Source organism: Bacillus rossius, chromosome 1 (genome assembly GCF_032445375.1).
Source record: "Bacillus rossius redtenbacheri isolate Brsri chromosome 1, Brsri_v3, whole genome shotgun sequence".
Lineage (NCBI taxonomy): Eukaryota > Metazoa > Arthropoda > Insecta > Phasmatodea > Bacillidae > Bacillus > Bacillus rossius.
The window spans coordinates 137983009-137995229 of NC_086330.1; the positions used below are offsets into that span (position 1 = coordinate 137983009).

Here is a 12221-nt window from a genome sequence, read left to right on the forward strand (position 1 = left end):
TACGAAAATTTGTACATAATTTAAATTTTAATTGATGTGTCATTCAAGAAGATTTTTTTTTTAAACCATAGAAAAGACTATCGAATATTCAATAATTTGACTTAATTTTATTTATTATGCTTATTAATGTGCGCAGTTAATACTGGAAATTTATTTAGGGAACGGTTTAGAAGTAACTTTAACTATTGAAGATAGTGGAACAAGACAAAGCATGAATTCCTGGGTAAGTATCCGAATCCAGCATTACTGCGAACACTATTTTTTAGTTTTGTAGTTTTCACGTAAAAGTAAAAATTTACAGATATCTGAACGTATCTGTTCCATTTACAAAAAAAAAGTACATGGTACATATTGAAGGTTGGTGACGACTTTGCGCGCTTTATCAACGGCCATGATTTCCCTGCGTCGGCTGCATAGTTGTGTTCGTTGCGTGGTTGACCAACACGCCGACGCCATCTTGGCCTTCATCTTGGATTAAAAATGTATACAATTTTAAAACTATCATTTATAGTTATACTATTGATTCAGTTGAAGACGTTGCGAAAAAAATTATTACAGAATAGAATTCATATTTAGGCCTTTGAAAAGCGCCTCTCGAAAACAGACGGACTATGATCAATATTGTCTCTGTCTTCTTGGCTTCCTACCTTACCGTCCGTTATTTTCAGTTTAACTTAATGAATTGGGAACAGGAAAAAGTAAATATCACGAATGTTCTTCTTGTATGCTACCAAAGGACACCGATTTGGACGAAAAGTTCACGTTGTATTCGGACTAGGGAGATTCGGACCATCACCCACACCACCCAAAACGTCAGAGGGTCACGTGGGCCAATCAGCAATCTGTGTCCGTCTGACACAATTTGGAACATTGCAATTGTATACGGGCCTTTATTGGTGGCTGATAGAGAAAATACTAAGTCACTTTGGGCAATACTAAGCCTCTCTGAAGGATTTTTGATTTGAAGATTTTTTAGTGCGAAATGTTCCCTCAAATGGGAATATTTTTCCCCTGAAGTCATTTTGGGGAGTTTTGAATCAATTGTGAGGATTGTTAAGTAAATTTTGAAGCTCTAAGTAAAGGTCATCCAAGATGGCTGTTCCCCAACACAACTCACCACGCACTGGCACTATACTAGCGTGACATACTAGCCATTTAATGGTTTTGTTAATTGAATAACTGTTTATTTTATGAAAGGCCAATAAATTTATACTTCAGTCCTGGTATCAAATCAAATCATCAAATCGTGTTGTATACAGTTTTGAATTAACTGTTTCTATTTATAATTTGTCATAATCTGTTTTTTTATATCATTCATAAATCAATAAAATATTTGAATTTTTCAAAAACCCACATAAAACTAGAACTTCGATAATTTTAGGGAAACCCAAATGTTTATTTATTTTTTGAATGGTATCTTAAAATACGAGCTTTACGACAGAGGGCACATATTTTCTCTTATTTCAAAACTGTTTACCAAACGTTTGCTTTTTCTTTGTTCATACAAGAGTTCAAAAATTAATAAACCTTTTAAGTTTCTCGAAACTTCTAAATAAACACTCTTATTAAATTGATAACAACGTTCTTAAACAGTCACCCATGATTAAAAGATGAATTGATATGAAATGATTAACAAAATTAAAACGTTATGAGATCCAAATAATTTAGGATGCTACCCCCTTAAAGAGTCCAACAAACCCAGTCCCGAGCGCGCTCAAACAAATGTTTCTTTGCCAACCAGAGAAATATGCAGACTCAGCTTCGTCGTCGTTCCTCCCAGTCACTCAAGGGCGCCCATACCCGGGGGCAGGGGGGGGCCGTGGCCCCCCCCCTAGTTTTCAGGGAAGGAAAAATATATAGTGTAGTCAGGTGTTTTACTTTAAAGAAAATTATTTAAATTCGGTATTATGTAGAAATGGTTCAACACGAAGATATTATTGTATATCGTTTTTTACACGTCTACTTCATTTTTTATGTTAGTTCAAGCATTAGTTTCTGCTGCTGCGATATAAGGTGTTGTGTACAGGGAGAAAACGCTGTTCAAGCGCAACGCCCGTGGCGAGTCATTCCCCTTCGTAATCCCGCCCAAGCTCACGCGATAACACAACACAACAGATTTAGACAAGTCAGAGTTAGACGACGCGACAGTTGACATGTGCTTGTAGACGGCAAAATGTTTTGCTACTTTTTCGTCATAATAATGTGAATGTTCACAAATAACTTCTCAAAACAGAGATTTTTCAATAGTCTTTAGATCTACATTTTTCTGCATCTGGTCTAGATTTATTTTAGTGTATTCAGTCAGTATAAATAACTTAAGTGTAAATAAATCAGTGAAAAGTGTAAAGATAAAAACTATTGTTATTATGTAGTGTTTCTTAGTTTTCCTCATTCGTCACATCCGCTCAGAATATTCACAATTTTTAAGGTAAGCTAACACCTTTAAAGTTACTCAAATAAGAATTATTGTTCAGAAAAGTCTACAACGTAAAATTTATTTTGGAATTTTGAATTTAGAGGAAAACCACTTTTTCCCTTCAAAAGTGTTTAAAGGAATAAGGATTCCGCTACCTTCAGTAGACTCGGAAGCAATTTACACTGGAATCTCGATTTTACGTACGCTCACGGTCGCTTGGATTGCATTCGTAAAATCGTTATCTTCATAAAATTTTAAACACCCCATCCCGTGAAGATACATGTTATAATTTATTTAACGGAATATATATAATATTAAATAGTAAAAACAATGACTGCCGTCTGCCCTCTGCCCTCCCCTGCGTTCCCCTTATTTTTTTTTAACATTCCACAACTTGCCTCATTGCACGAGTGATATAAAAGTGACATCACAGCGACTAAACACAGTTGCACCACGCATTGCATCATGTTAACTTTTGTGTGGTGACAGTAGGTTGTCCGACATGCCTTTCTTGGATATCTTTCCTTTTCGTAAGACGCGTGCTACTAAAATAAATTTATATTTGAGTTTGCAAACTTGTCCACTCCTTGCCAGAGACGACTGAACACAGACGAGACTATCCAGGGTAGGGTTGATGAGCTGGAAGAATTCCCTGCCTTGCATTTTTATGGACTTTACCTTATCATATTTATCAGTTAATCTTTAACAGATCGGCTTGAAATATATTAATGAACGCACTTTTAGTAACATAATCGAGGAGAACAAGCACACAGTTCAGTGTACACCTGTACTGTTTCATAAAAGTGATCATAGGTAGGGATTGGAAAAATTCGCGGTTTCAATGACCACTAGGATAGACTCCACGATTCTCTATGTACTCGGGCAAATATCACCTGGCTATTGGCTACCGACTCGGGACACCTGTTTATTGCGATTCTTATGATTCGATACTTCTTTTGTTGAGTGTTTGCCATTGGCTCAGAGTCCTTCAGGTAAATTGCGGTCCAATCACTGACGCAGCATTAAGCTAAACGAGTTTGGATTCCAGCCTGTCTCGAAAGGAATCCGCGAATTTTTACGGTCTCTAATCATAGTCTTATTTGGTGAAGAAAAACGCTGCTCTGTAACGACAGACATTCATTAAAAACACAGTACATTTTAGTGCGAGCATACCTTGAATTTGTGATAGCCATAGGGAATTATTTGTTTGTATAGTAAGTTAAAAAAAAAGCTTAGTTAAAAAACCGCTCGTCACGTCTACTTGCTGCGTCACTTATACCATTTTTGAGCGGTTTTTTTACTGGCAAACCGATGCAGCGAAGGTAATGAATGCGACACATGTCAAGAAAATGCCTAATGACATGGGTTGCTGGATATTAGCGGAAAGGAGAGGAAGTAGCTACTCAATATCGTTTCTTTCTCTCACGCTTCACAAGGTTTCAAGCTCAGTTGCTATGCTCACGAGCTGGAAATGTTGAAATGGGTAAGGAATGTTGAGTATAGTTCATTTGCGGTAAAATAAATATTTTTACGGCCTTGACATAATTTTTCAATCGAAGAAATTTCGAACTATGCGACAAATAGTGTACCTAGTCCATTTTTTCTTTTCGATTTTGAGTTTGATGACGCAATAACGTATACAATATTCACTAACGGTAAATGGATGTTGTATTAGCTTAAAAATATGAATACGCTGTGCATTAAAATTAATATTTTTATATGTTTTCGTAGTGTTTTTTAATTTTTTATTAAATAAATGTTGGTGTCAAATTTTCCGAATTTTAGATGGTTCCTGAAAAATGTATTCGTGAAATCGCGGCTTCGTTGAGTCCGGGCTCCGTAAAATCGAGGTTCTAATGTACTCTTAATTCTGAAGTTAAGTAATGAACATGTTATTTAAGGGTTTATTAGGGCCGTATTTACGCGCAGGCTATCTAGGCTGTAGCCTATGGGCCCGCACCACAAATGGGGAAAAAAAAAAAATTATACTGTGATGTGGATCTTCTTATATTCTTAAAATACGCGTCGACATAGTGTCCAGTTGTTTTGTGTGGATTAATTGCGCCGAACTAAACTCTTCTGTGGAAAGCTGACATGAGTTATGTCAGCATTTAGAAATTTTCGATTATTTTCATTGGTTTTGGTGTCAATTAATTCCTTAACCTCTAAATACTGTTTGGTTAAATTGTCTAGTTAAATAATAAACTAATTTTTTCTGCGCTTTTCTATCACTAAATAAACTTATAGTCCTCGACTACTGAATCCATCTGTGCTAATTCTAAATGATAAGCAATTATGATTCATATCGAAACATAGTAATATTCATTTAATTGTGAAACAATTTTTGACTATAATTATAAGCGTAGTTCAGGTGTTACATATAAAAACAACTGTTTTCTGACTGTGATAACATATTTAAATCGTTTCTCTCCCAAAGTTGAATCTTTTGACCAACACGTTTTAAACTTTATAATTATTTTAATTTAATTTGTACGCGATATTTATTTATGGGTAAAGAGAGCAATTAGTTGAAGGATTTTATTCTTGATATCCGTGTACCCAAGACGCTGTAAGTATAAGGACTGTATTCCTGCATTTTTGTTGCTAAAAATTCATTTGTTTCAATAAAATAGTTAATAATTAATTAATAAAGTAGCCAATATAGATTTTTTTTATGGCGAATGAGTACTGTTTGTCTAGTATTTTAGTAACAGGACAAAAAATTTTAATAGGGTCAGAATGGAACTATTTTATGGCTAGTAACAAGCCGCAGTTAAGTCTTCCAAAATATTAAAAATACTTCATACCCCTAAGGGGTCGTCCATTAATCACGTGATGTTTTTTTTAAGCAAATTTTTAACCCCCCCCCCCCCCCACAATAAATCACGTGTATTTTTTTGGTACAAAATATTTTTCAAAAATTCAGAATATTATCTTCTTCCTAGTGTGTTAAAATTAAGCACAGTGATAAAAATGTCCAGACACACATTAAGGTTGCAGGTTTATTCTCACTGGCATAAAAATAATAAAGGAAAGGCTTATATGTGATTTACGCATGTATTCGGCGCCAAAATCACAGTCTTACTGGCGACTGGCAAGCGTGCCGGGTGGTTCATGTTGCGGCGGGCGGGGATATTGTTGCCTGGCTACGGCGAGTCAAGGTCACGCGTCGCTTTTCGGTTTAGTAGAAATCGCGCGAAAAAATAAATACACGTGATATCTCTCTACACCCCCCCCCCCTCCCACATTGTGATATTTCGTGATTTTTCCCGACACCCCCCCCCCCCCCTTTTCGAGCCTCACGTGATTAATGGACGATCCCTAAGTCTGGCCCCCCCCTACAAATTATCAGATGGGCGCCCTTGCAGTCACTATGTCATATATAAGGCGCTTGCAATCGTGCACACAACAACTCTACGGGCGCATACGATATGCCAGGAATACGCACAAGGTGTTCGTGCTCAAACGATAACTAAAAAAAAAAATTACTACGATGATATTTGTTTTGCTACGCACTCACAGTTCAGCCCAGCGTCGGTTTTTTTTTTTTAAATTAAGGACATATAATTCGCCTCGGACGCGCACACGGTGTAACTCACCGCGGACGGCGTCCCTGCGGAGCGCCGCGACGCCCCAGCCGTGGTCGGGCGCCGCGCTGTAGCGCCGGTGCGTGATGAGGAACGCTCGCGGCATGGCAGGTGGGGTCGTGTGGTCGCCCCGAGGGTCGGCCGGAGACAGGCCGGGCGCGTGCCCGCCTGATGCTGCGACGGGACCCTCCCTACCTCCCCTGCTCAGCCCCCTCCTTTAGCCCCTGGCTTCCCCTCCGAGGTGTCGCGTGCCCGCCAGCTGCCCCCACCCCTACCGCCAGACGCTCTCGCGTGTTTCCGTATTTCGTATTTAAGCTGTATCTTTGAGAACATTGAAAATGGCTAAAAAAGCACTCAAAGGACTTGTATCACACTTTTTTTTTTTCCATTTCTCCGCCATACAATGTTATGGTCACCGCTCAAATCTTAAAGATGCCTTGCGCTTAGAGGCGATACCACGCTAGAAGCACAAGCGGGCGTCGCACGTAACCCGCCTCACTAACACAACCACACCCCTGACCAGGTGGGCCCCTTAAACCGGCACGTCCATTTGCGGTATTGCCGCGCCATCGAACGTCGAAGAAGTGTCAACGGGAATACCGAATGTGAACACGTGAAATGTAACCCGCTGGAAAACAGGAAACGCTGAACGGAAATGGAAACCCACAGTAACTATAACTACTATGAGCGAACTAAGAAAAAAAAATTGCGGCAGCGCAGTAATGCGACCTGACCAACGACCGGAACCAACCCGAAAAAATAAAATTTGAACGCGAACGGTTTGGTTTGGTGCCGGATTACAGAATGTAACATATAATGATGGATTAAATATCCTTCATTTTTTGCATTTTCAAGTCATTCGTTTCATTTTAGTCAAGGTCTCACGCGCAGAGCTGGTTAGGTCATTTTATTTGCCTTTTATATAGATTTTAGGATTTTCCTGTGAATTTATTTTGATAATTCTCGTATTTTTTATTGCTATGTCACAAATTTCTCATCAGATGTTTATTTAAACGTTATTTTTTAACAGAAAAAGTTCATAGTTGTGAACACTTTCATTACTTTTTAACGCTATTTGTAAGTACTGATTAAATATCTGTTGAGAAGTTTTGAGAAGAAACATTAAATGCAAGAGATCTTTCGTGATTAATTTACAGTAAACGCCCTCAAATAAAATAAATGATAAGAAAATGAAATAGCCAACTTGGCGTGCGAGACTGCACTTTAAGAGGACAATATCTACAAATGTTTCGTTCACTACTTATGTACCTGTAAGTATTGTATAGCCTGTTATGAGTTGTTGCGAATTTTGTCGCCAAATTATTTAGTACACACTATTTGCTTTGCTATTTATAAGATTTCAGGCAAGTTTTTATAACAAACACTTATTGTTGCTAATAAAAAAGACTGAAATGATGGTCATGACGAGAAATAAAAATGGAGCTAGGAGATACATTGAATTAGATAGTGTCAAAACAGGTAGAAAACTCGAAGTATCTAGGACGTGTATTGGAGAGAGGGCGCAAAAACGAGGATAAAATTGTAAGGGGAGGACAACAAACGGATGCATTATACAGGTGGGTGAGAGAGTTCGTATGCCAAAAATGATGTACAACACCTACTATGTGCCCATAGTCACATATGTAGCAGAAACATGGACTGCTGACAAGAGAGATGCTGAGAAGATCAGAGCAATAGGAATGACGTTTATGAGGAGTATGTTGGCAGTTACGAGGCGAGACAGGATCAGAACTGAGATGGTGCAAGCAAGAGCAAGAGCACAGGACTTGAATGAGATCATGGAAAAAAGGAAGAAATGAGATGGAATGTGAAGAGAATGGGGAAAAGAGAGGCTGCCTAGGAAAATGATGGAGTTGAATTACACAAGAAGAAGGCCCGAAGGAAGACCAAGGAGGAGGTGGGAAGAGCAGACAGTTAAAGGAGTGCAGGAGAGAGGACCGTAATGGAATAAAGTGGAGGATGAGGAATGGTGGAGGGACACAGAAAGATGGAGGCATTTTACTTTGCTGACCCTGACACAGACTGGAAGCAGTTGATGATGATGATGATGATGACGATGACTTATTGTTTGGACTTATTGCATCATGAACACTCTACAGAAACTTATTTCCTGTCTCAACAGCTGGGCATTGCATATAGTTTACTTTTATAGTCATATATCTGAAACATTTATTCACAAAATTCTTATTTCAGAAAGTTAATTTTGACTGATAAAATTAAATTAATTTACGGATAATCCTAAACAGGTAATATAAGGCATTGAGTTTTGGAATCATGTGTCGAGTTGGTGTGTGTGTGTTTAGGTGTGTGTGTGTGTGTGTGTATATATATATATATAAATCAGTCAATTTAAACTCATTTAATTGCTGAGGAAATTCGCTTAGCACGAGCGATACCCGGAAAGGATGTCTACTTTCCCCACGTGAAACATCTTATTTCAAGGTGTAGCGGTTGTAATAAAATTTTAAGTAAAGTTAAGAATATAATTTATTCTCTGTTTGGAGTTGTACGAGAAGGATAAACAAAATATTTTTTTTTACATGGCCCATTTATGTTAAAGGTAAAAATAATAAGTTACAATATTGTGTGAACATTCAGAACGTGTTATTTTCATCTTTCTATAGCCTAATTTATGGTTAAGTGTGAACTATGGACATTATGTTTTTTTTTATTAAATACCCGGTCAAATTACTGTTTAAAAAATCAGTAAAAATGTGCTTTTCTTAAAGGAGAGAAGCCTTGTTGATGCATTGTTGTAATGTAAACAGTAAATATTAAATAGTTGAAACTACTGCGAATCAGAATTTCACTAAATAAAAATGATTAAAACTGAATAGCTTTTAACAAAAATTTCATTTATTACAAGTATTTTTCGCAGCTTCACACTTAGGCTGTGGGGTGATTACACGTTCGGCAATTCCCTGTTAAACGTTTTAAATTTATTATTCTCAGAAACAGCTTAGATGCAGCCTCATCGTCAATAGTGAAAATAAAATATGCAATATATTATCTACGTATATTTGTATATCTAGTGTTACAAAATAATTTGGCATGCATTATAACGACATCTTAAGGTTCATCAGATGTTATGTCGGATACATAAACCAATAAACGTTGTGGTCCCGTAATATGCTGAGTGGTGTGGCGCAAGAGACAGGAGCTGGCTAGCCACATTATGCGAGTACGAAATCCGGCGAGTGTCCGTCGCAAATGAAGCCTATTGAATCTTGTTGACTTCTGTACCCACAGACTAATGATGACATTGTATATTTTGCCCACGATTCCATCTTTGACTTGTTATTTACCAATATAACTGTCAAAATCAGCATTTACTTGCATTCTGATTGAAATTACTAAGTGGACATTTCTAATTTAATGCAGTGCATATTATAACGCACGTATAAAATATATCAGGACATCATATGCGCTGCAAGTATGATACATGAAGAGTTATGAGAGTTTATAACCTCGTAAATGCGCCAAAAGAGAAGTCCATGACAGTTTTTTGCCAGTACATTGTTGGGTACACAAACTGGTCGCTGCGGAGCTTGTGTGAGCACTCTACCACATTATTCACTATACGTCCGGACGTACGAAACCTTCGTGGAATCGGTATTTATTTGGAACCTGTGATTGTAGTTACCACCGACCAAGCTCCAATCACTCCTGGTCACTCCTGCCGGCTGTGCCAGTTTAGCCAAGTGCCATGGAGGACAGTCGTCGTGTGAAACTTACTAAACCGTCTAGAAGAGGCCAAGCGAGCGATAGAGATTATAAAACTACAAGCTACTAGCGAAGAGTTCTGAAGAAAGATTCACTACTAAAAGTGTTGGCCATTTTATCTATGATCTATAATTGTTCAGACACAAATCAAACTTAATCCATTTTATATAAACAAACAATGATCCCAAAGATTTTAAAATCAATTGTAAACTAAGTAAATTAATTGATTAATACTTAAAAATTACGAATTAAAATTCCTTCACTTAATTTACACCTGAAATAACATGCAATAGTTATCACACCCGGACGAGATAAAATACTCTACGAAATAAAATGACATCATTTTCATCCGTCTGTGACGTGTTTTAGGTCAAAGTTTATGTGACAGTATCACAGCAAGTTTAAAACATAAATTTTCTTGGAAATCAACAAGCGTTTGAATTACACTTGGCTCCAAGAGGTTCCATAGATTACGACATCAATATGAACAGTGGTATCCAGCGCCAATTATAAACGGGAAAACGTACCAGCAGGGGTCTGGCGCATGTTATAGCTACTCGATGATTTTTAAAACTAGCTGCACGGTTTTGGAACAGGTGCCTTCCGCAAATAGGTGTAGCCGCTGTTTATGAATTTTCCGTTTTATATGTGAAAATGCTTACAATATAGTGTATACCATTTTGCTGTTAAAATGTAATTTATACTTTTCTATCCACGTAGACAAATATAACTTTTGCTAATTTTTAGGAATTACAATTAAGCTAGGACGGCTTGAAATTGATCGTTCACGTAACCACTCAGCTCGAAAAGTTTCCTATGAGAAACTCGGTAGCAAAGTTCAAAGAACCTATTTCTGTCAGCGAGAGGTGCCACTTGTTCGGTTTTCGAAAGAAAAAAAAAAAACCTATTTTTAAAGTCGATGTAAGCTGCCAGTGTGCTAAAAACCTTAGACTATTATGACGAGTATGCAATAAATGCATCTACTTCGAGATGCATGTGTGCGAATGCCAACGTTTGACGCGCAGTATGTGGTACAAGTTTGCACACATGGGAGGAATTTAATAGTGACAACAATCAGCGCAGCTAGGAAGAAGCTAATATTTAAGGTAGAAATGTCTTAAGAGAGTCTGTGGACATTTTCTAGTGCATTCACAAAGTAAACTTGAAGATACAGCGAACTGCAAAACATACATAGTGTACTGGATTAAACCAAGTTACTAGCAGTGCAAGTATTTAACCGATAGCTTCTTAATTGACTGGTCTGCGCAGATTCAGCTACAATCGTCTCTCAACTTAACCCATATGGTGCGGATACATAGTTCCCTCTTTATAATCGCATTGAAACTGAGAAATACGTGTTAATAAAGAAATTCGTGATTTTTATATATTAAAGAAGTGTTAAAAAGGGCGAAATTCTTTAAAAATTTCCAAAGTTTGTGCCACTGTTACATTCACATTTAATAACGTTGGTTACAATTTATCCAGGGATCTTCGAAAATTTACCGCTTTATTCGTGAATTTACGGACACTGAGTGCACGTACTTTTAAAATGAGTCGAAAAGAATATTCTAGATGTATTAACAAAAAATTTAAAAACCTGGTTAAGTCTACAGAAATAAAAGTTTTATTTTGTCAATGTGTGTGCTAACCTTTGTTTAGAACTGAAGATACAACTTGGAATTTGAAATACTGCGTAGTTTCTACGAAGATTCAGTTATTTGAAATTACGAAGAACTCTTCGTTTATTTGAGTTAAACCCTTCGTTGAAAAGTGTACATTTAATGTAATATCTAACCGCGTGAAGTAAGGATCGCTACGCACTACCCGCAGCTGTAAATCAAGTTGGCATGGTTACTACAAATTTAATTTTAGATTCTCTGGTTGAGAGTGTTGAGAAGCCATAAATAGCGCGGCGTGCAAGATAACAGTCACCGGCGCGACTCGGCCGGGACTTGGAGCCGGAGTCTCGAGAAGGGCAGCAAGCGCCGGCGATGTGGAGCGTCGAGAGCGAGAGTGGGGTGGTAGCAGGCCCGAGGTCTGACTCGGGTGCTGCCACGAGGACGGGAGGCGCACCACGGCTCACCTGTCAGCAGACGGCGCGGCCGAGGAGCTCCGGGCAAGCGGACCACGCGCACTCTTTACCCGACGTCTGTCTCGCGCGCGGAAGGGCGTCCGGCTCGCTCTCCCCGGGAGCAGGTCTCCGACTGCAACTTGCCGCGCGATGAGCAGACGACGCTGGTGGTTGGTGGACGGATGCCAGTTCGGCAGGAGGCCAGAGCTGCTCCCCCCCCCCCCCTCCTCCCACAGCATCCACTCTCTCTTTCTCTCTCCGCCAGGCACCACCGCGAAGAATCCTTCCCCCCACCCCCTCAACGCACCGTCGAGAACCCCTACCCCCGAATTTAGAGCGCTGACTAACGTGTCAGGGAAGCCATTCAGCGGGCCCAGGGGGCGCCCGCTACTGCGCGCCGGCG

General features: G+C 38.8%; 1 protein-coding gene across 2 annotated transcripts in view; it reads right to left on the reverse strand.

Annotated features, from left to right (window-relative positions):
• The window catches only part of LOC134546205 (transcriptional repressor scratch 2-like), a 47012-nt gene extending 35082 nt beyond the window's left edge, over window positions 1-11930 (reverse strand). Inside the window, exon 1 of one of the 2 annotated variants that reach the window (XM_063388815.1) lies at window positions 11831-11930. Coding sequence is in view for 1 of the 2 variants with exons in the window: in XM_063388814.1 (XP_063244884.1) it covers window positions 6016-6109 (94 nt within the window). In the remaining variant the exon portion in view is untranslated. Of the gene's footprint in view, window positions 1-6015; window positions 6147-11830 lie in introns of those variants that run through there. The other variant, XM_063388814.1, reaches the window with a different exon arrangement.
• Between the last annotated feature and the right edge of the window lie 291 nt (window positions 11931-12221).